This window comes from Clarias gariepinus, chromosome 3, assembly GCF_024256425.1.
Source record: "Clarias gariepinus isolate MV-2021 ecotype Netherlands chromosome 3, CGAR_prim_01v2, whole genome shotgun sequence".
Lineage (NCBI taxonomy): Eukaryota > Metazoa > Chordata > Actinopteri > Siluriformes > Clariidae > Clarias > Clarias gariepinus.
The window spans coordinates 7,806,132-7,832,241 of NC_071102.1; the positions used below are offsets into that span (position 1 = coordinate 7,806,132).

The window sequence follows — 26,110 nt, forward strand, 5'->3', positions numbered from 1 at the left end:
ACCTGTGCCATTTTGTGTACGGATCAGATGAAAGGGCTAAAAGACCAACAGCATGCAACCGTACCGTACTATATAAATATTACCATGATGGTACATAAAAAGATATATCATATTTTTCTGGTACGTGTTCCATAGTACCACACTGCAGTACCCTGGTATACCACATGCCCTACCGTATCAAAGTATGTACCATGGTAGAAGTATGTAATATACCAGCAAAAAGGTACCATAGTATTGTCAAAAATACAGAATCTCGGATTGTCAGGTCCATTTTTATGGATTGTTGAATGGATTGAACAAACGATGAACCTAAAATCAGGCGTGTTTTTTTGTCTTCTTTGTATTTTAAACACACAGACATTGAAAATCTTTGACATCATTTTAAAGGCAAAGAAACTAACCAGACACTTTGCATTTTAAAAGGATTTATTTAAACAATAATACTATAATTAAATGCTTAGAGGCCAGAGAGCCAGGCTAGTATGCTTATACAGTATAGTCACTTTGGTTAGTACTACATTCGCAGTATGCATACCTGAGTCTCATTATATTATAAGAAAGAATAGACTTTGTATTCAACTGCAATATACATTTTAATGTAATTGAAAAACAATATTGTTATGGCAAATTCAAAATGAAGAGAGAGAGAGAGATAGAGAGAGAGAGAGAACTTCCGTGGTTATCTCTTAGCCATAGCCGCCTCATCATCAGTAGGCTTTAGTAAAGAGCGCACTAATCAGGCTGTACAGTGCAGGGGTGGAGAGAGAAGGGGAGAGATAGTGAGAGAGTGAGAGACAGTGGGAGGAGGAGGAGAGCGAATAGGAGGAGGAGGTTTTTCTGTAGTAGGAAGCAGGCAGGCTGAGCGTATTTCACTGCAGTGCCTGACAGAAGCTCCTTCCTGCTCCTTCCTGTCAGTCTGCTGCTGCTCACTCGGCTGTAGAGTGAGCACACGCGCACGCACGCACGCACGCACACACACGCACGCGCGCACACTCTCGGCTTCCTGGAATAGACACCGGCTACTCTCACCCTCTCGCTGCATGACTGTCACAAAGGTAAGAGTGGTGCAGAGGGGCGGGGAGCACTTTCGGACTGTGCTGCAGTGGGGTGATGCTCTCAGTGTGCTAATCTGTCTGTGTGTGTGTGTGAAACTCTTTGATGCACCATTTGAGTTGTCAGTTGGAGCTTCTGATGCATAGGCTATCTGTCTATTTGCAGAAGCAGGTGTGTGTGTGTGTGTGTGTGTGTGACTATTTTACCTGCAGTCAGAGAGAATGTTTGTGCCATTAGTGTTCAGATTGTCTGTCCATGACCTCATCACACACTGAATCTTAATCCAGCACCCATCCTGCATAGTGATGTTTTGTGTGTGTGTGTGTGTGTGTGTGTGTGTGTGTGTGTGTGTTCAAAATAATGGGAAGGTATTGACAGGATGGATTATTGTACATGTGGCACTTTCTGTGACCAGATGGAAAGTTTCACTAGATCAATTGTGACCAATTGTGTGTGTGTGTATGTATATGTGTGTGTAACTTATGTGACGATGCTTGACAGCAACTTTGTAGAACAACATTGTGAGCCCAAAGTTGTTTACCTGTTACGCTCATGTAAATGATGAAGCATTAACGTATAACCAGGGACTCACAGCTATAAACTATATAAGATTATATACAGTACACATCATGACATACACGTCTACACATTATAACATGAACATCTGCGTGTAACATACACAACAAAAAGTACACATCATAACATGCACTGCATAACCTATACATCTACATGTAAATATAGCCCACATCTGTGCATAGCGTACACATTATAATGCACATCTGTACATAATGTACACATCTCATACACATCTGCCCATAGCATACGCATTATAACACACATCTGTACACAACATAAACATCATAACTTTCATATAATAACATGCACATCTGAAAAAGTGTAGAGCCTATTGTACTATAGATATCAGTGCAGCAGAGGCTTAGAGGTGTGTGTGTGTGTGCGTGTGTGTGCACACTTTTCTGCAGTGGATGTAGAGGACAGTATAATTGTGGGTGGTGCCACTAAATGATTGGGCACTGAAAAACACACTATGACCTTGAAGAGAGAGAGAGAGAGAGAGAGAGTGGCTTGTTGCCGACAGTGCTGAAACCCAGTGGGAGGCAGACTGAGATTGCATAGCACTGAGCAATAAGTGACTGTCTATCCACACACACACACACACACTCACAAAGAGTAATGTTTGTGATTTTGTACTTTTTAACCTTTGCTACTATTACTGTTTTTTTTTTTTGTTTGTTATTCATAAGTGTTTTTCTGAGTAAATGTCTTACAGGCTTTGGTCAAACTTGTAACTACATATAGTCATTCTAATAAGGTTCACCAACTTTGTTTCAACTGAAGTAAATCAAACTGAATTGAACTGAAGAGACGGTATATTCACTCTGACACTGGGGCAGAAACACTCTGTGGTCCAGATGGATGTGTGTGTTACAGGCTGCAGCTCTCAGCTTTATACAATACATTCTATAGCAGGCAACAAGGCTTGCACATGGCAGCATCTTTATCTATTAATTTAAAAAGACACTCTAGTCAAAATGTAACCCTTGAAAAAGCTGTTATAATTATTCCTATTCATGTCTTAGATGCAGAAAGAAGAACTACATCCATAGTTAGGATGGATATTTAGGTGAAAGGGGTGGGGAGAGAATGAGGGATAAGGGCCATGCTTAGAGGAAATTAGGAGTGCAACTTACTCTATATGTTCAGAAGACTGATTGCTAGCTGGATCCTGCTAATAAGCAATCACTTACTGCTTTAAAAGTAAATTAATCATGATGGATTACCTGTGTGTGTGTAGTTTGCATGTTTCCCCAGTGCATGGTTAGTTTCCTCACCTCCTCCTAAAGTCCAAAGACATGCAGTGTAGCCTCAATGGCATTCCCAAATTGACCATACCGTATGATTGTGTGTGTGTGCTGTACACGGCCTTTTGTGCTCTGCAGGGTCTATGCAAGACTACGCATGATAAGTGGTATAGATGGATGAATGGATGGATTCGAGCATGCATATACGCATGCTTAAATCCATCCAGTAACATATAGACTCCGTTTCATCACAGTCGGCCCATGGGAAGAGAAAATATGCTACTTTGAAGTTTAACTGGAAAACGCGCTTACATCTTAAAAAATATACCTTGAAAAAAATCATTAGTTCCTCTCAAAATTCATGAGATGGCGCTGTACATTTTTGAATACACGCTTATGAGTATGCAATTGAAATCTACTTAATAAACGCAAAACACAACCTTCATTCTGCGCCCTTCATGGTAACAGAAAAAATGTAGTTCATTCCAAAATTCAACAGATCGAATTGTACATTGTTTAAAACGCACTTGTAAGTGTGCAAATAAATTCCACATGATCAAAGTTGTGGGCACGTCTAGTATATGTATATGTATAAAGACCTGATGTTGAATGATAATTAACATAAAATATTTATTGAAATAAGGAAACAAACTATGTTATTATATTTTAAATAGGAAAGAAGTTGAGAGAGTGAGAGAGAAAGATTTGAGAGTTACTTCTTTGCCTTAAGCACAAGGTCAGCTTTTCCCCTCCTTATGTTCCTATTAATAGACCAGAGCAATAAAATCAAACAGTAGCACACACAATCTTCAGATGCAACTCCAGCCGGTCATTACATCATCCAAGCCACGTGACATTTACATGTATGATGGAAACAAGATGTATATTGTGTGCATATTTATAGTAAAGGATGTTGAGTTAAGCTTTGTCAAACTGAATCCCACAGTTCATGTAGAACGAGCGAGATTCTGTGTTAAGTGTATACACTACTATCAAATCTGAAAGTAAAAAAAAAACTAAGCAAAAAATTCACAATAAATTAATAAATCACTTTTTAACTGATACCTACATCTCCCTTATAAAAATGTTTTAAAGAGAGTCTGACATAGTTATCTTTTGTACATTAGAATATATGATATATAACTAACACCGTATTGAGTAGTGCTTCATTTTTAGTGCAACATTCACAATGAACTAAATAATTTATATGAAGAAATATGTGTTTGAGGATGATCTGCAATGTGAGTCATTTTTATCGCACTAAAAATATTTAAGCGTTTCAAAGTACAGTTGACAGCACTGGGATCATCGATGCAGTAAATTGTAAAAAAACAAAAAACAAAAGAAGCTTATATCTAGATAATTTAAATGTCTTAATCTATTGTGAAATATGAAGAAGGATTACGACATCAACCATTGTTATATTGGAGCAGATTGTAGCATGAAAAAAAGTTATTTTGATTTTGATCCTGTTAATGTGTATATATTCGAAATGTGAATGTATCATGTTTCAACATTGCAATATCTCAGGAGGCTGGAGATTTCAGATGTTTTTCCGGCTCGTGTGTCCTTGGGCGACCCGTTTTTTGGCCCATTGACATGCTCTGCCTGTAAACAGCAACAGAATAAACACCACACACTCTTTTTTCATCAGAATTAGGGTCCACCAGACTTTCAAAAAATAAAAACGAAAATACTACACAGGATAAGGCGTTAAATAGGACAAAAGCTTGACCGAGGATCACAAAGATGCCAAAAACCTGGTGTGGCTTTGTGTTGAGTGTTACCATCACGACAGGATGAGAGGAATCAGTGTGTCCAGGTCAGGTGACTTGAGGGGCTGGGGGTCGTTGTCAGCTATTCTGTGGCTCAAACCAGTGTTGATGTGAAAAATGTGTGTTATATGCATTTATTTTTAGTATAAATGAGTATTTTTTTCTGATTTTCTATTCTTTCTTCTTATTCTATTCTATCACAGTAGTATTCATAAAAAAAATATAAAAAAAACACAAAAAAAGACATCAGCTAGAGTCGACCAGAACTTTATTTTGGTTAGTTGTTCCTAAGGTCTTTGTGTGTGTGTGTGTGTGTGTGTGCATGCACACTGACTCGTGATCTTGCCTCCAGCTTTCAGCTGCTCCCATCTAAACATCTTTGATGTTTAGTCAAGCAAGAGGTTAAAACTGTTTCTCCACAGCCAGGCTGATAATATCAGCTTTGTTTTGTTGCGCCTGAGGCTGTAGTACCTCCCTGTGGTACAACACAACACACAGATAACACACAAATTAACAACACACTACTATCATTCACATCGGCACTGTACACGTTCGGGGCTTCAGAGTTTGATCTGATCCTCGCCAGACCTACATGCTGTGCTAACAACCACTGCCTACAAGTTTTACCTTAGGTCATGCCTACTTAGCCTTCTTAAATCAGTGTGTGTGTGTATGTACTAGAAAGAAAGACAAAGACAAGAAACACTGAGAAAAACATAGGGAGACACGTATTACTTTTGGACTCCAAAGTCCAAAGTAAAAATCATCATGTTTGTTTTTTATCCATTATACGGAAACTATGGGCTTCATTTTTTTTTCCTTTTTTAACTTTTTTTTTTTTAATTGTTCTATTAACTGAATAGATTAATGCAGTTTAACTTAAGTCACTAATGAAAATCATATGAAAAGTACTATATACATTTTTAAAAAATGGCCATCCATTGTTTCTCTGCTTATCCTGTGTAGGATCATGTAACCATGGTAACCAAGTGTAAGGATTTATCCAATGACAGAAACATAAGCATGTCTGTAAGTCGCTCTGAATAAAAGGGGCTGACTCAACTGAAATGTGAATGTTATGGGGTACCTGGCACACCATATGTCCCGTGGAACTTAGGGTACTCGGCAGGGGACACCCAAGATGGGGTAGCATCCCACAACCACACAGAGAACATGCGAACTCCGTACACACAGACTAGCGGCGAGATTCAAACCCCTAACCACTTGGAGGTGCGAGGCAACAATGCTAACCACTAAACCACCAAACCTCCAATTGTTATTTATTACTATTAGTAGTAGTATTGTTTGTAGTAATAGTAGCAGTGACAGAAGTGCCCGTAGTAGTAGTAGGAGGAGGAGGAGGAGAATGAGGGGGAGGTGGAGTGTAAAGAGTGAAAATAGAAGTAGTAGTGGTTTTGTTGGTGTACCAGCTACTTCCTTTTTCTCCTGAGCCCTTCAGGATAAAGAATAAAATAAGATAAGGACACCACGGAATCACTGCGGCTTCATTCATCCTAAACGGAAGACATTAAGATTCGATAAGCTCCTCGATTTGCATAATACCCAAGTCATATTCCATGCTACATGGGACAGAGCATGAAAAAGGAAAGCAGAGTGGGTCATTTATAAATATACTTTTAATAGAGCACAGAGAATCAGGATGGAAGGCTTTTATCCAACCTCCTGCAGAGGCTCTACGGTCATTCATTAGGCATACGCAGATACGTTTAATGGGGAAGTTAAAACATTGAGGATAGTTATAAAGAGATGAGGGAGGAGAGGATGTGTTTCCTGTTGGCAAGGCTCGCGCTGGGGAACGAGTACAGTGAGACCGTTATAACCAGCAGCTGTGAAACAATCAGCCTGTGTGTGTGTGTGTGTGTGTCTTCAACACCCCATTCACTTCAATATCTATTTCTGGTGTAATACAACAACAGTCAGCATACTGTATATTACATTTTTAGCAATACAACAATTTCTACAATTGTAAGTCTATTTCATAGAGCAATAAAGGATATTTCATCTCAATGTTTTGTAAATACCCAGCAGGAATCCTAACTCTGGATGAGCGTTGTAATATAGTTGTAACAATGTTGTGATGACGCGCACTGTCAGGACAAAATTGTTTTTGGAAGTTGATTTTGAGAATTTAGTGCTGAGATTACGTTAAACGAAGCAATGAAAATTTCACATTATTTGGAGTTTTTATGCGATTAACATGCATTTACACACATGACCACATCCACACGGTCCACATGGTCCCTAAAGTTTTTAATAAGGTTTAGAATTCGGAGCGGAGATTGGGACAAACAGCAGCTTCCCGCACACAGCTTGTGTATCCCATGGCACTCATCTCTTAGTGTTACCCTTCTGTTTAACTAGCAGAAGTTTCAGGACTATTATTCTGAGGTGCATCTGTATAGATTTACAGTATAAATAACTACTACAGTATATTTTAATCTTGGGGCAGTTGTGACTCAAACAGTTAAGGATTTGGCTGGTACAGTATAGGCTAACCGTTCAGATGGTCGGGGGTTCAAGCCCCATCTCCGTCAAGTTTCCACTGTAGAGCTCTTGAGCAAGACTCTTAACCACATTTGCTCCAGGGGTGCTGTATCTTGGCTGACCCTACGTTCTGACCTGTACAATATACAGTGAAATGCACCTCCCATGACCTTAAAAATTATAAGTAAGATTATAAATAAGTTCTCAATATCAATAAATTATCAATTGTAATATTTTATGGAATAAAACTTTAGCTATAGAGCAAAATATAAAATATACAAAAATATAAAAAACTTACCTGTATATAATATATAAAAGACAAATATACAAAATGGTCTTGAACCACATGGTCTTGAACATAGTTTTTGTGGAGCTTGTTGTTATGTATGGCAGCTTAACAGTGTGGTCTAGTGATAAGCAAGCTTTGCTCCTACTGCAACAATAATTTTGTTTAAAACGGTAGAAAAACCGGAGAACTCACCAAGCACGGGGAAAACATGCAAACTTGCACAAATATGCCTACAAACGCAGAGGTGGGAGTTGAACCCAAACCCTGGAGGTGCAAGGCGACCCTTAAGCCTCAAACCTTTCAAATACCAAGGTTGTCCCAAGGTCTGTAGGATGCCAAATTAACATCACAACAACATTTTCACTGGGTATAGTTTTATTCATTGATAAAAAAAGAAAAAAAAGAAAAAAAAAAGAGAGGAGTGTTTGGTATGAGCATCACCAAAATTACCCTGAAAGACTGTCACATTTGGCTTATGCAATCGGTTCCTATCAGTTTAATTTATAGTGTAACTCTGTAATTCTGGCTAATATGGTGAAATTGATATTCTGGCAAACTGTATCGCAATCCACAAAAACTACATGAAACTAACCCAAGAAAAAAACAGGCAATAATTTTTTTTTTTTAATTTTGCTTGATATCTTTGACTATAGCAAGTACACACTCTGATATCAAAAGTGGAGGATGTTAAGTTGTGATGGATGTACATATCACTATTTAATACAATTAATTACAGTACAGTATGTCTATTATAACTGGTATAATTCTTATTTATTGGTAAATAGAGTTTTAAACCCTATAGGATTGTGTTTACTTGGAGCTGGAAGAGGAAGAGAGGAGATAATTGATTTCTCTTTAATGTCAAGTGGGGAAAAAGGTCACAATGGTGCATATGCATTTCCACTTTGTCCAGTCTGTGGAAGCTGAGAAAGGTATGCAAGTCAATGTGACACTAGTTAATACCTGTCTTTGGGAATGAGGAGTTTCTAAGGGTTACCATATGGTGTAGTGACAGTGTAATAACATGCAGTAGTGCCATGTCATCAATATCATTTAGTTTTAGTGTACAGTATTTTAAGATATATTACTTACAGTAGTTGTATATTTAAAAGTCATTATTTTTTTGCGTCTGAGATTTATAGTTTAGATAAAGTCTAATGTTTAGTCTGTAATATTAGACCAATATTAAATAAGGATTGGTAGGTTTGAGATACAATACATAAGATAGTGGCATCTTATGTGTTAATTTGTACTGAATTCGAGTATTTTATTTTATTTCCTTTTTAACTGACCCTATGAACTCTCACAGACAGACACACAGACACAATTCTTATAGAGCTTTCTCTAGAGCGAAAAAAGCACATTCTGTCCTTTTTAGTCATGGATACAGCACATTCACACATGAAGTAAATCTTGTTTCCACTTTTCTGAATCCGGCCATTTGCAGACTAGCACTGGAAAAATCGTCAGAACCCTTAAGTGCGCTTTATCTTCTTCCTTAAGGCAACTGAGAGCTAGACTTACTTTTCTCTGTATGGATTTTGACATGATCCTGTTGGGACTTCACTAGTTCTTGGGCCATGATGGATTTCTCTTTCTGCAGATCATCGCAGTCCTTGATGTGGCTCGATGGAAAAATAGACATGTCATAATCTGTGAAGTGGCCAGAACAGGAAAGATGGAGGAACATCCAGAGACACAGTTAATGAGAGAAAGGAGATGAAATTCACATGAGAGATTTGAGATTGAAGCATGTGAAATAAGTGCAAAGATGGAAAACACAGCTGCTGATAAGCAGGAGAAATGGTTTTATACAGTATGTCTGCTTGACCTGTTAAAGGCATTAAAGTCTGTATTTATAGATAGCAGTGGATCTATTGAATGCTGAATCCACATCTAGGTCATTACTACAGTCTGTATAGAAGAGCAGGAATTTAATGTGTGAAGCTGACAGGAGAGGTGAACCTATTTTGCAGGATTATAGCTTTCTAGAGTTCGTGTGTGTGGTTTACAGTGGCAAACCTCGCCAGAGGAAGCGAGGAAAAGAGGAAACGTTTCCACCTACACTGCACTTCACAGCTTCTGCGACGGAGAGGAGGGAGAGAAAATGTGGGAGAATGATAGCCTAGTCACTCATCATGTAGAAAGTGTTTACCCTTCACAGAAAATGTCTAACACCTAATGCCTGGCATAAAGGTATGTGACAAATGATTTTGATGTCTGAGATGAATTTTTAAATGAGATTTTTTTGAAATTCTCATTTAAAAATTACACACAGTAAGTTCTGACTATGTAATCTAATTCCACAAGTGGTGATAATAGAGCATAACAGCACTAGAATGTTTAACTCACTCACTCATCTTCTATGAGATAAGACCTGGAGCCTATTTCAGGAGGCTTTGGGCACAAGGCAGGGTACACCCCGGACAGGGTGCCAATCCATCGCAGGACACACACATACTCATACTACGGGCAATTTTGGGAACGCCAGTTAGCTCAATTTGCATATCTTTGGACTGTGGGAAGAAACCGGAGTACCCACCAAACACGGAGAAAACATGCAAACTCCATGGACACAGAAACGGGAATCAAGCCTGGCTGGAAATCGAACTCGGACCCTGAAGGTGCAAGGCGATAGTGCTAACCACTACACCACCTTGCCGCCTTAAACGTTTGACTAATCACTCATGTCACAGGTGTTGTAACAATCGGTAAGAACACTAACTGTCTGTCACCAGCATGGAGAACAGCTGCCTGCAAAAAACTTACATTCAAAACCAGAAGCACATCCATCAAGAAAAACACATCTGATAACTTTGTTATCTCATGCAAAACTTTATATCATTGCTAATCGCTTCTAATCATCCAGAATTGGCTTAAGTTGTTCTGTTAACGGCCATCACAAGCTACTAACTAGCTTTTAACCCATAGCTAAATTACAATTCTCTCTCCATTCCCTGATCATGGGCACTACTTAGTGTGTGGAACAAGGGATTATACACACTTGCACACTAGCATTAAATTTATATATAATATAAAATAACATAATTATTACTTGATTTGGAATAATACTACTACAAGACTAGTAGCCCCACCAAATACTGATGTTTAGTATTTGGTGGGGCAGCAAATACATACGTTTTTCCATTTAATATTATTCTAATCTATTAAGTGCAATAATTCACCAATTATTAATTATCAACATGTCTTGATGTTAACCTGAATCACCCATGAGCATAAAGTAGCCGGGCATATTTCCAACCTTTAATAATGTTACAGTATACGAGTTTAGAGACTACTTTTGTAACACGCCAACAGATGCCAGCACAAGGCTGCACGCACAGTCACGGGGAGCACCGACCTTCATAAGTCAGCGTGCCAAAAGACATCGTCCTGTGTACATTGGGAGTGGTGCAACTGGTACGTAAAACTAGGCAAAACTGCCAGAGAGATGTTTGGCATGATTCGGCAAGGTTACGGAGTCATTCAAGGTGTTTTGAGGGGAAATGCACACTTCAAGAGCAGAAAAACATCACTGGAAGACGATGAGAGATCAGAAAGACCTTCAATAAGTCCAACCCTTGAAAATGTCGAAATCAATTGTGCTTAATGATAATTGTCGGAGAACAATCCATAACATTGCAACTTTTGTCGGCGTGCCATACGGAATACCCAGGCTGCCAACCCATGAACAGAAGGAACATCCAAAGTCTGTGTGACGTTGATGACCCGTTCTTTATGTTGAGGATCATGACCAATTACGAAACTTGGGTGTATGGGTACGACCTTGAAACGGAGCAAGAGTCTTCACAGGGGAAGAACCCCATCATCTTCATGACCGATAAAGGAGAGGCAGGTCAGCAGCTCAATTAAAAGCATGCTTATCCTTTTTGTAACATACATATATATTTCCCTGAATTAAATAACAGACCAGACAACATTATTTGCTTATTTATAACCTGAATTCAGTTGGCATATACTGTAGCTCCTTAATGTCAGAAGGGGCTTTGATCTAACTGGTAAAAGTAAAACCTAAAGTGTTTCCCAGTGCCAGTTTGATTAATAGAAAAACATAACCATGCATACACGATTTTAATGCAAAATTATTTAAAAGTTGATAAGTTCACGTCTTTGCAAAAAGTTGGCATAACTAAGTTTTATTAAGTAAACAAAGCTAAGACAAAAAACTAAAACAAACCCACTACACCTAAACATGTCTTCCTACACAGCACACTGACATTTACAGGAATACAGCTAACACAAGTCCTTAATTGAACCTAATTAAGTTTTCTTGAATGTTTTTTTTTTTTGTATGTTGATGAAAACAGAAAGCTAGGCAAAATACGGCTCATCAACTCCACTAGCCGGTGGACTTCACAAAATGTTTCCATTACCACTAAGCATCACTCACCGTTTCCGCATCGTATCCACAGTAAAACAGGGATCACACAGCTGATCTGGTTGTCATTAATGACTATTATTACTATAATTACTCTCATTATGATCAGCTAAACAAATAAACAGACAAACTGTTCCCATGAGTAGAATCAGATACAGTATATTACTTCTACAGTACAGGTCATGGTTGTAATTCTATTCTTGACTCTCAATGCACTACAGAGAACAACTGCCAATGAGGCCATGTGGACGTACTGCGGTAGAGCCAGATTCATTTTGTTAAGCCTGTTCTGTGAGCACCGTCCTCACTGTCATCACTGTAAAGCTTTTGTTTCGATTTCACACGGTTCAGTTCCTCTATTCACAGTGAGATCCATCTATTGAGTCATTTGAGTGTTTTCTGTTGAATTTGGTCATCAGGATTCCCTTCATCGTTCCTATGGAAACCCAGTGGGGATGATGGTCGGTCTCGAAAAACGCAGATGCAAGACCTCTGTATTGAACTACAAATCTTTCCAAATCAAAGTTCATTAGAATGCGCCGCACTGATGGCTACATGAGCATGTAATATAGTGTATTTGACTGATGTTGTGTAGGTTTTTTTGCCAGACCCACAATACATTCATATAATTGTGCTGACTTTTTTCATTCATCATGCTCGAACTTTTGTAGTGCTTTTCTGGATGTAGTGTCACCCCACAGGTGGCACAGGTAGTACATAGCACCTAAAATCACATATTTAAGTGCAATGAATGCAGATGTAATGAAAAAAAAAAATTCTGCCTCATGCTGATATAATTGAATTAGAGCATGAGTTCCCTTCTGGTTCCTCTCAACATTTCTTCACATTCACTTATTTCAGTGAGTTTTTGCCCCTGGCTTACTTATAAAGGACTGGATTCCACATTACGATTTGTGTAAAACTGCTTAGTGAAGTATTATTTTAGTTTTTAAATCTATAGAGCAACTATGTTAATAAGGTAAGCCAATAAAGCAATACCATTATATATGCATTTAATTTATCAGATATTTCCGAACATGCCAAATGCAAAAAATTTTAAACACTACCTAATAAACATTTGCCACGCCTTGTCACCCCATATCATTGTTCATTAGGCTGTTTTTGCAGTGTTGCATTAATAAACATCACTCATGCCCATTAGTTCTTTTGTGAATTAGGCACGAGGTGCGGTTGGCATATGCATATGTGTAGTGAATACGTGTGGGTGTGTGAAAGTGAACGAATAAGAAGGAGCAGTAAGAGTTCACATTCCTTCCCAACATTCTCTGGCTTTCAGTGCTGTTTTTTTCAGCGTCCTGCACCTTGTTTTTGCGCCAAGCTGTTTCTTTTCTCAGAGAATCCATTGGTGTTGGGGGGGGATCATGAAGTGTGTGTTTGTGAGTGTGTGAAAAATAGTGCGAAAAAGGGAAGCAATGTTAGAAAGTCCATAGTGCTTTCAATGTGGGATAAACACATTCCCACATTCTTCACATTATTCAGTAGCGCAGGGGTTTCACAAAGCACAGTGGTTTCTTGGGATGTGTTCTCTATTCGTTTTCCTAAACACAGGTGCATAACTAGCTGGTATATTTTAAATGAGACCAAATTCTGACCCTCTAACATCTTTAATTAGTACCAGTACTTGCAAAACAACCATCGGTGAAATGCAAAGAAATATTCAAACCGTAATGTTGTTATGTATATCCATTCCATTTTGTTATTTAAATCCTGCTTCTCTCATTTACTGTCTCTTTGGCCTCCAGCTTGTTTGGTGAGATTGTGTTAATTTTATTCCGTCTGGCAGCCCATGCATCTGTAGTGAATACAGAAGGTGAGAACAAAGAAAAATTCTTTAAGGCATAGAAATGCTGAGCTCACAGGCAGGCTTAATCATTTGCATGATAAATCAGTTTCATCATGTGCTCACAGGAAAGAAAAAAACTGTCTATCAGCTTATTGGTTTGGAGAGTTTAATACTCACATCAATATTTTTCTTCCTTCTTGTATGTTTAATATAATATTGAGGAACGGTTCTCTAGGCTTCCTGAAGGTCTGCTTCCAGAGGAATGCTTTTTGTTTTGTTTAGCCACAAAGTGACCTATGAATCCTTCAAGCAGAAAAAAAAATTAACTTCTGGCATGAACCAGTGAGAAACAGGTGCAGATGATGACAGATGATCAGGCCGGTCATTAGTGTACTGGCGATGCTGAATGCTGAGTGGTTGGAGCAGACGAGAGAGGAAATGAGAAATGTATCTTAAATGTATCTTTACTGTAGGCTCATTGTAGCACATTTGTTTTTGTTTACATTTCTGTAATTTAATCCACGTCTTTTAATTAAATAAAATTTAATATGGAGAAATCAAGGGTCTCTCTCTCTCTCTCTCTCTCTATATATATATATATATATATATACACAAAGGGCTTAGAGGGTCAAACTGTAATTTTTGATTGTGCAGAATAACACAACACAGTTATGAGAGTAAAAACGAATGCACTTATTTAAGCATTTCACTTTTACCATCAAGGTAAAAAGCTTTCCCAATATGCCGGAGCCATGATCGGACAAAGAATCAGGTGTCCCACTGAGAAAATGGGATCATCATTTACAAAAATACAGCCTTGTTTAAAATGTTTGCATGAAGTCTCATCACTTTGTCATCTGTCAGTCGTTTTTGAAAAAATGCAAAGTAAGAGTGCTTTTGAGAATAGAAGTATTAATAGTTTTTTTTATCAATTAACAAAACGTAATTTTTTTTTTACTAATTTTATTAGTATTTGTTGTGAACCTGCTTAGCCTGCAAAACAGTATCAATTTATTCTAGGTACACTTTCACACAGGTAGTTTTTTTCGACAGAGCTAATCACAGAGCATCTGTGGATGTACTGTACGCTGTCTCAAATCCTTCCTTCCTTCTATGTAATCCCAGACAGGCTCAAACCAAACCATCAGTTCCAGAACGTCTTGTTCTTTTTTCTCTTCTCTTCTGTATGTTTGGGGTTGTAGTCCTCCTGCAGCATGAATTTGGGGCCAATCAAACACCTCCCCGATGATATTGCATGATGGAGAAGTATCTGCCTGTATTTCCTAGCATTGAGGACACCATTAATCCTGACCAAATCTCCAAATCCTTTTGCAGAAATATTTTTTGTTTAAATTCCCCATTATTCCTGGGGCTCCCCTCGCACAGTGCAATAACCTACATATTTCTCTAAAAAGAGTTATGATTAAAATGATGCACAGCTGCCACATGATACGCTTTTGTGCCTTTGTCTTTATAAAGACAGGATGACCTTACAGTTTATAATCTGGTAAAAGTGCAGAGCTGCACTATAGCGATACGGTATAAACAGGTCATCAGCAAACTCATTGCACTAGGGTAGGCCCTGAGGTTTCACAGTTACAGCAGCATCAGCAAATCCATGACATTGAAGAGAAATCAATTACCTCCTCTCCTCCTCTTCCAGCACCAACTAAACACAACCATATGAGTCTCAAAGACCAATAAAAAGCAGTACAGCAGCTAATAATGTTTAATGAGACTGGTTAAAATGCAATGGGTGCCATCTACCCCACCCTTAAACCCTTTACAAAACTTTGCAGCAGAGTGTGTACTAGCTAAAAAGGTATATTTTAAACCCATAGCCGGATTTTCTGGTTTCATTTGAGTTGCCCCTAAAAATATGTCCGTCTGTGGATTGGCTCAGGAAAATTGACTCTAGGTTCTGAGTTAGTGTGAGTCTCTGATTGCTGTGCCAAGTCTTCTCCAGCACATCCTTAGGACTCTTAATGGGGTTAAGATCTTAATTCTGGAGTAGCCAATCCATGTGTTAAAATGATGTCGCATAATCTCCCTGAGCTATTCTTTTAGGGAATTGTATGATGACTATTTGTCATCGACCCAAAACCACAGCACTGCCCCCACAGGCTTGTACAGCAGTACAAGTGTACTAAGGGTTAGTGTACTAACCCTAGACACTATTCATGAGGGATGCCTCTCTTTTTACCCTAAGGCACCCATCACTCTGGAGAAATCAGACCACATTACCTTTTTCTAATGCTTCTCAGTCCATCGTTTATGTTCCCTAGCAAATTTCATAAGGCTACACAGCTGTTTAGTTCTAAACCCTTAAGTTCTCTTTCCACACCTTTGCCATGACTTAGTTAAATTCAGGTGGTGACTTTTTTATGACGGTGTAATGCACATTAAAATTTACAGTTGTTAAAGGATAAAAGAAATTGTTTTTTAAAGGTTCCTAAATCTACAGTGCATAAGATTTTCTCATTATAAATTATAGGATGCCTTATTCACCGAGTTCCCTGGTATAGACTTCAGACACCACTCCAACCTCCGCAGGATAGGTTTTGTAGATAATGAATGGATGGATTACATATACCCTACATTAGAGCACATTAAAATGGAAGCTGGATTCAGAGCACAGGGTCAGCCATAATACATAATGGAGCAGAGAAGATTAAGGGACTTTCTTAAGGGGCCAACAGTGATAGTTTGGCAGTGCTGGGGCCTGAACAGTAACTCAAGGCCTCAACCACTGATCCAGCAAGCACCAACTATATGATCATCTACATCATCACCAGTTCACCAGGCCTAACTTTTTAATGTTTCCATTTAATTATAAGGATGCACAACTTGTATATTAAAAAAGGTGTGTTTGGGGAACAGATGTGGTTTTTGGCTTGATGTCCCAGGACAGATGGTGTGTATCAGGGCTAGTTGAAACCCTGAAGCTTCTTCCCTCACTCCAGCATGAAGAACCAGCCTACTCTGATATACAGAGAGCCAGAAACAGCAGGCACAGAACTCCCAAAAGTTTGGCCTTAATCCGTTTTGGAAAGAACTTTATCCAAAATGGAACAAATGATCGAGTTGTGCTGGCTTTTTAAAAAAAAAAAATCAACATATACTACAGTATATAAACATAGAGAGAGCTGTTTTGTGAAGCATGCTTTATTGTTTTATATTGGTTTTCAATGCAGTCAATGAATAAAAATGTCTATTTTTATGCAACTTTTCTCTGCAATGCCTGCGATTAAAAACAAAACAAACAAACAACAAAAAATAAAACTTTAGAAGAAGTTTTGCATGAAAAATTCTGGTGCTTTCTCGACGATAAAATACAGAATAGATTAATTCCATTTGCATACTATTAACAAAATTATTCCTAACATTTTCAGAAGCACAAGAAATCAGAGAAAGCACTAAAATCAGCATCTAAAAATATCGTCCATCTTTGCAAAGTGCCCTTTGTGCGTGCATGTGTGTGTGTGTGTGTTTCAGGCACACTGCCACGTCTGAGCTTTTCTCTTGAGCTGTCGCCCAGATGGTTCTCATTCTGAGTAGTGCTCGTCTTTTGTTGCGTGTGGTGCACCGTTGGCAGCTCAAACTGTGCTAAGCTGTCAAGACTTTAATAACTAATAAAAACAGCAGTGGACCACCAGTGGACAGTCTATACCTGATCATAGCACACATATTTCTCAATATGCACAATGATCTAATCTACCTTTGGGACCTTAGGATGCAGTGTGTTTCTCGTCAATATAAGTACAATGATGGTTAAGCAGGTTAGTGTTTATAACATGCCTTAACCTGTCTGATGTAATTATTAATATTTCTTTATTAACATTAAATGCTATATGACTCCATTGGTTCGTTGACAGGTTAGCCTCAGCATGATGCTATCTGTCTGTCGCCATGATGGCCATCCTCTTCCAATATAGATCTTCCCCCTATATCCATTACCGACAACCACCTCCGCTTCCTCTCTCCCTTCATGGTTCTGTCCCTTCGTCTCCCTCCCTTATCCTCGACAGACAGTAATCTCCATTAGTCCATCTGTTACCCAGCTCATTACACACATCCTTCTCACTAATTCTCACTAATATCATACGCAGACATGCAAAAACATATTAGTAAAAATGAAATTAAAATGATTTCTTTATCTATAAAAGCAGATTTTATTACCGTGTAAACATTATTAGATTATACTATACATGCACCTTAGATAATAGCCATTCTTTCACACTAAAGAAGATATTAGCATAGCTCTGGTAGTGTTTAAAAATTCATTTAAACACTTAGGGCATTAAATCACATACAGACAGTCCTGCATGTGCTATACTGTATGTACTAACCATACAATCATAACTTTCAAGCATTTTGTAAGCCTATTTTATATATGGGACTTTGTGCAGAATAACAGAATACAGTTATAAGAGTAAAAACTACCTTTATTTTTTCTATATAATTCCCTGCTACACTAATGCACTTATTCCAGCATTTCACTAGTGCTTGGACACCATCAAGGTAGAAAGCTTTCTCAGTATGCTGGAGCCCCGGCTGAAACGCTGGTCTCCCAGGAACTTCTTTAATGACCCAAACATGTGACAATGGCTTAGAGTAAGGACAGGACCGTAAGAGGGATGTGGTAATAACTTCCAGACTAGTTTCTGTAATGTGCAAGTGGTTTCCGTGAATGACCATGTGTTCGGTTCCCACATACAGATGTTTCTCTTCTGCAACCTGGCAACAAGTTATTCGTCAATTTTCAAGGATCAGACATTCCACTCACTGAATTTTCATGGGAACGACTGCACTGGGCTCTTAGCCACCTTTGCCGGGATCATCATTCATGAATGCACGCTTTCTTCAAAATGTTTGCAACATTCAGATGTTTTGCTGCGACTAAGAGACCCATCATTAGTCTGTGCGTTAGAATTTCTGTAGATGTTAGTCGATTGCTCAATTCATAAAAAGTTTCATCCTGTCAGTCCTCATTTGGCCATTGGCCAAGCACCACTGGTACGAACCAATGTCTAATCTATTATGTAATCATCATAATGATTTATTTTTTTGCCAGCAGAAACTTGCTAACCAGATCCTTGATTGTTTGTATGCATTTTTTTTTTTGCTAGTTTAAAGAATTTATAGTAGCGTGAATTTTTGGCAAGAAATCAGAGGAACTGTTACTGTATGTCTTCCTGAGGCCAATTCTGACCAACAAAGAATGCTAATTATTCAGCCAGATCATTTTACGTTGTAAAATTATACTTTATAACATATGGGTATAAAATTATATCTATAAAAAAATATGAAAATACTATAGGTATTAATATTTCTACTTCTTAGATAAATTGAACTGCACTGTTTCAATATTATTGCATCAGTTAATGAAATCAGTTTAAATTTAATGCCAGTTTGACTTCTGATTATGACACATGCTTTTTTCTTTTTTTTCCAAATGCAAGTGTCTTATTAAGCAGAAAATGAAAAGAAAATCAGCAGAGCATGTAGATTTATAGGTGTAGATCATTGACTGGATGAAGTGCAGCTAATGAGCAGGAAGGGAGATAAAGTTTCGTTAGGGAGGATCTCCTTCTTCAAGTGTGTGTCCTTGACCATCTGCCACATTCTGATTTTTGCCTTCTTCATTTTTTATAACCTCACGCGCCTCCGGTAACTCAAAAGCACCTGGTATTCCTCCTTTGTCTGCCTGTACAGTCACAGTTTGTTTTTGTGAATAGCTGAATGCTTTTCAGGTTTACATGAGATGAGTTCAGGATGTACAGTTGTAGGCACGAGGGTACAGTCTGACTGTCAATCAGTCTAGGAGGGAAAAGGCTATCACACGGATCATCCTTGACACTGAATTTTCAACATTGTAGTGTAGCCGAGTTGAATGTGAAAGCACTAATTGCTTCATTGTGTATACAGAGATTATATAGTGTCGCTCTGAATGATAGGAAGGAAGATAATGCCATTGTCTCACCTACGAAGCACAGCCAGTTACTCAGTCCTGAACTCCATTAATCATGGCTGTTTCATCATCACAATTTCAATTTGCGATTTCCCAATGAAAATGATGGGTTGATAAAATAAATGACTTTTTCGGTTTTTAGTCCTACAAAACAATCATTCACTGTACAAATCATGTTTTAGCTGTATCTTAAAAAATAATTTAAGCATTCATTCATTCATTCATTCATTCATTCATTCACACACATTCATTTATCTTTAGGGACTGCTCTATCCTGGTTCTGTGGATCTGTGGTGTATCATATGAACACTGGTTATTGAGTGATCTTGACTGGAACACCAATATGAAATAGTAATAAAAGAAATGTAAAATAAAACATTTATTTAACTTGTTTGTTATGCTCCAGAAACAAAAAAATTCTAGGATTTATAAATATACATGTTTATATGTAGATATGCATGTCTTTGTAAGATTTGAACCCAGCGCTATATCTTCCTGCTTCCTAACCAGTAAATAAGCCAGACTCTATTCTCAGTTAGAAACCAGTGGGATTTGAATATGTCTATAGATATGCATTATAATATAATCATATCATTATATCTAAATAGCATGACATACAGTACTATGTTTAAAATATTTTTATGTAATTGCTATATTTAATATTTAATATATCAGTGTCCTTCATTATGTAGGAAATATATTATTTGTTAGAAAATAAAACTGCTGTGATGTTGTAAGTATGTTAAACTCTAGCCAACGCAATGCAGATTAGTGGAAACTTTTAGTCTCACTTCTGAAGAATACTTATACCAGACGTTCTGCGAAGTTCTGCAAGGTCTCAGGTTTTCACGTTCCGTCTTGGGTCTTCATGTTTTGCTGACATTTCGTGAAGTTCTTTAAGGTCCGCAAGCGTCTGTAAGAAAAGCAAAAAAAAAAAAGATTGGAAAGAAAAAGAAAGATGGAAACTCGCGGTAAATCATGATGAACCGTACTTATGGCCACCACGCGAGATAGGGGTATTAGAGTAAGACCTGCTATGACTGACAAGAATATTATGGAGTAGCACTTCTTATAAATAGCATTTTGTAAAAAATATAAATAATAAAACTTCCCATTTACTTCATTCTTCAGTGGCAAGGGTTTATTTTAATGCATTTTGTTATTCCATTTTTACATAGCTTTGACCAGGCATTGGTAGCACAGTGGTGGGTTTCTCGCCTGCCATGCAGAAGGCCCATGTCCATTACCCAAATTCCCTCCGCTGGATGAAGTGCTGGCCACAAACCTGGGTAAAATGGGAGGGTTGCATCAGGAAGGGCATCTAAGTCAAGCTGTGTGTGGATCGGTGGTCTCCTGTAGTGCTCCCTTGACGAAAGCTTAAACAACATAATAGCCTTGACTGGTACATGTTTGCTATCACACAATAAACCATTGCTTTCCCATGAATACACTGTACCTTTACATAATCAGAATACATCTCTTGAACTTGGAATTCACTACTAGAGTTATTCTAAACTTTGGGGGAAATAGTCCATAAATATGAATGTCCAAAAACATTGTTCTGAATAAATGAATAATTAAATTAATATCATAAAGAATCTGTAAACCATTAGAGGATTCGGAACATACTGCATTTGATGATCAATTAATACACGGTCTGTGTGAGTGCGTGCTTGTTTATTATAAGAGGGATTATTTTAGTAGCCACTTTAGCTCTGTAACGATGTATTTACATTTGAAATATTTATTTAATACTTTGCTAATAGGAGTACATTATGGCCCTCTTTCATCTTCTTTGGGATTGTCTTGAGTCTTGGTTTGCCAAGTATTGAAACTCCAAAAAAGAAATCACAAAAAATCAACAAATGCTCTACAAAACTAAACCGAACCTGAAACCAAACATTTCCGCATTGGAAATCAGACAGTTTTACTTCTTTTTCAGTATTTGCACAGGATGAACATCATAAACACCTATTTGTGAATTCTGCAAAAACACACTCGCAACCCTGCCCAAATTCCTAATGGGAGAGGAAGCTGGTTCCTGATTGGATATTACATTCTCACCACATCGCGTCTCCAAAATGCAAAGTGTCAATGCGCAGTGTGTAATCTGGCTCTCTTCCAGCTGTAGCCGAGCCTGTGAAAGTAGCTCAGCACCACAGCTGGATCAAAAGCTGCCAAAACAGCCAGAACTCTGGATCTATGTTAGTTATCACATGCTGAGAGGGAACTCCATCTCCGGAGCCTCTCCTTCCACAAGGAGGAAAGTGGGTCCACAGCTGGGTATCTGAGGTCTTCACAAAAGTCTTGAACAGTGGCATAGCAAGGGACCGATTGCATCCTAATGTAGGCTTTTCAGTCACTTTTTGTTTTCCATTCCATACACCAAAGACACATGCTTCCTCTCTTGAACCCAAATGGCCCTGTATGAAAGAGATTTAATTTAAATGCTTTAAGAGATCCAGTCATATTTATGACAGGTTTATGAATGATTACAGGGTCTGGCAGCCAGCCTGGGCAAGAGTAAATTAGCTCTGTGTTTCAGTGGAGCATTTTGTTGATTTCCAACAGTAGAGAGATTTTTGGGTGCCCATATTGCAACCAAGCAATGGGAAATTTTTTTTTACAGCTTAAAGACAGATCTGGTTGTTTCTGCTTCGTTGATCAAACAGGACTTCTGGGTGATATTAAGTTTTTGAAAATGGTTGGAGTTTTGCATGGTAGGTTTGCATAATGACGAAATCTGAGATATTAATAACACGTTAGGATTTGGTGTTCTAAGAGCATTTTTTGTGTGAAAATGAAACCTTTGGCTGCATTGTTTGGCATCATTACACTGTCCAGCTGAGAAAGAGAAAGAGCGAGAGAGAGAGAGAGAGAGAGCAAAGGAGCACTAACTGCAGGCGAAATGTGGAAAAATCAATAAACCATGTGAATTCTCTGGAATACCTTGGCCCTCAGCTAGAACACATGTGCAGTACGATATTTTTCTCATCCTTGAAGATGTTGCATGTCCTTGGCGCAGTACTGTACCCACCTGTGCATACACACCTGCTTTATCATGCTGCATACAGTATATCCATGTCATCGTTATCAGTGCACACTGCATGCGCATACCGTTCCAGCTCTATGCGGCGAATACCAAATCAATACTGCAGAGATGTTCGTCTCGAGATCCGAACGATCCCAGAAGGGCAGAAGTGTCAACGAGTGCCCGCTAACTAACGCTAGAAAATAATTGACTAGCAAATCAAACATATGCTACTTCAGGTCATTTTTTTAAACATGTATAACATTTTAAAATGCATATCTGCAAATGACAGCAACATTCAGCAAATCCACCAAACCGTAAAACACTCGGAAATAAGTATGAGATTAGAAAAGACCCTAGGGAATATAATATTACATGAATAATGGAGGAAATGAATGGTTTAAAGACCCCATGCTGGGCCTATGTCAATAGGTAAAAAGGGAAATTAATAAAACAAGATCTCAGTTTGTTTTGACCTAAATCCAAGTTACACTCTTGTGCCTTGACCTTGTCTTCTTGCTCGGTTATTCATCTTAAAACACATTCTTCAATAACTTCTATGAATGATTCAGTTCATACAGTAAAACTAATAGGAAAAACATATGCATTTAGGAAGGCAAGACAGTCTGGAGTTGACAGTTTCTCAGAGTCTAAGACGTAGTGTTCAATTTTCCCTTAAGTATTCTTTAAAATAAAGTTTAGTGCACAAGGAAACCCTGTGGGATTGCTAAGTGAAACTGTCATACCTTTATTACACATTTAAGTATTGAGTTTCTCTTTTTCTTAAAAAAAAAAAGAAGGAAAAAAAAGTGTTGCATAAAGTGATTTAACTGCCCTACTTTCCCACAGGATGGAACAGGAGAATTTAACATTAGGATTATTGAGCGGGTTGAAAATGCTGAAAATCTCATGCATCGATTTTATGTTATTTCCTTTTTTTGTACTTGTTGATGTTTTTTTAATATTATTTGCTGTACTTATTGCTATTACTTATTTTCCTTTGTTGTGTTGTTTCATGAGAATAGGTATTCCTCCCTGGTCTCTTTAGTTCACTGTTTTCCATGAAGTCACTTTCTATGATTATTTATGCAATATGCAATTGTTTTGGCAGGTAAGTTGATATCTTGTATTAGTAACAATAATAATTTCAGCTTATATGAAAATTTATGATACTTAACCGAGAACTCAACTTCAGTCACTCTTGCCAAAGTTTTGAGCTACCTCTCATATAATAAAAATCTTAGAAATAACAGTAAGATGTTTTCTCAAAATTAATGGCTAGCACTGGAAATGTTTATTATCAAGTATACTTCTATAAATATATACAGTACAAATCACATCACATCACAGCTAAGCAGAGAAGGTGATTGTTCCAGAAATGAGCCTCTTATTAAAATCCAGGCTTGGTGAGAAAGATGGAGTGCTTGCAGCACAAAGCAATATTCGATAATGTGTAAAGATGGAGATTCTGCAATATTTAGTGAGTACACTAGTACTGCAGCTGGGGCTGTAACAAAGGGAGGGAGAAAAAGAGAGAGAGGATGGGAGGGATAGAGGGTGGGTGCAGGAGGAGACGCCTGGGAGGAAAGAGGAAGACGGAAACCAGTGAGGAGCAAAAGGCTGAATAACTGGATGGTCCTGAGGAACTCGAGGTGATACTGTTTTATTTTGTTCCGTCTGTAGGACTTAGCTTAAAGATTGTAGACAAGCAAATTAAAGCAGCTAAAAGCTGGTAGACTGGCACAATGCTAAAATTTAGGAAATGTTTACTATATATTTATGCAATTTTTTTTTTATGAAGGCTTAATATTAAAAATGTGAATTGCAGTTACAGGGAAGTAACTGATCATGAGCAGGATATATGACTAGTGTGTGTGTGTGTCTGTGTGTGTGTGGGGGGGGGGGGGGGGGGGGTCATGCTGAGGGAATGTCTGTGATAACACATGAATGGATATCTTTGAGAGCAGGATGCCTCCCTAAAGCTCAAGGCCTTTTTGCATGTTGATCATTTACTAATAAACAGAGAGACATTATGCTGTATGTTTATGTCAGTTCACATGGTTTTACACACACACACACACACACACACACACACTCCTTGTGAAAAACTTTCATCAGCATAATAATTATTGCAGCTTCCACCCTAAGCAAAAGGAAACAGTTATTATTATTATTATTATTATTATTATTATTATTATTATTGTTGTTGTTGTTGTTGTTGTTATTATTATTATTATTATTATTATTATTATTATTATCAAAAGCTTATGTTTCTACAAGGACAGAACTGTCAGATATTTAATTTTTATGTGCTAATATATGCACACACACACACACACACACACACACACACACACACACACACACACACGTACAAGGTGAAAGAAAGAGAGAAGGAAAGCCCAAATGTCTTGTTCTTTGTAGATTAATGTCTTAGCCTTTTTTGTCTCCTCTGCAGAGAACAAAATAATGAGCCGCCCCCTCTTTAGCATGCTACCTCACACGTTACTGCCAGATTAATAGCAGGGCCTGAGCGTGTGTGGCCCACACACACACACACACACACACACATACATACACACATGCCATTTTCACCTGTTATCATGAGTGATTTCATCCTTGTGATGGCAAACAGGGACAAACTGAGATGATAAATCATTCTGGATTGCCGCTTCCTCTCGTTCTGTTCTTGAGTCTGGGCCAAATCTTTTAAGATATAAGCACCACAGTCTCAGTCTCCCTCATTATCGCAGGATCCGGCAATATGCAGCACTCCTGCAGGCAGTTTTGGGGAGGTTTTGTATTTAAATATTTACCTAGATTTTCGGGGCATATTTACTTTAAAGGGGGAAAAAAAATCACTTTTTCATCATTTTAAACATTCCGATGGGTCTCCAGAATGTGCAAACAGACAAATTAAAATACACATTTTTTTTTATTGCCTGGGGCTTAAACAAGCAATTCAAAAACAGACTCTCTCCTGGCACAATGCTTAACTTATCCAACTCTGCTTAACTCCGCCCAGTTCTGCCATCCTCTAGGTGCCGTTTTTAAGTGTTATGGTAAATAATGCTAGGCTGACAGGTAGCAGTTATTCTCTAATGGCTAACCTAACCTTTTTCAGCTGTTAGTCATTTTTTAAAACTATTTTATTTACTATTTTTGAGTCGGAAAAACCTAAAACAATGTGGCAAATGGCTCAAAAGGTCCTGAACATGGATGCTTCTGGCATATTAGCTAGGAAAATGGACGTCCAAGGGGCAGTTCATTGAAAGCTACAGACACTCAGTACCATTTACACACACAGTTTAGTCAAGCATTGGTTATACAGTAGCTCGACTAGGACATTTAATTTGACTACAGTCCTTGTCCCTTTATACAAGCATGGGGGGGAATCAATTTATTGACCGAATACAGTATGTCCGACTCGGCTACAATAGATGGCCAGATGCTCCTTTTC

General features: G+C 38.1%; 1 protein-coding gene across 2 annotated transcripts in view; it reads left to right on the forward strand.

Moving 5' to 3' along the window:
- The first annotated feature begins 781 nt into the window (after positions 1-781).
- The window catches only part of coro2ba (coronin, actin binding protein, 2Ba), a 46,503-nt gene continuing 21,174 nt past the window's right edge, over positions 782-26,110 (forward strand). Inside the window, exon 1 of one of the 2 annotated variants that reach the window (XM_053492518.1) lies at positions 782-1,055. In XM_053492518.1, coding sequence (XP_053348493.1) covers positions 1,041-1,055 — 15 coding nt within the window. In that variant the 5' untranslated portion in view covers positions 782-1,040. Of the gene's footprint in view, positions 1,056-24,250; positions 24,303-26,110 lie in introns of those variants that run through there. The other variant, XM_053492519.1, reaches the window with a different exon arrangement.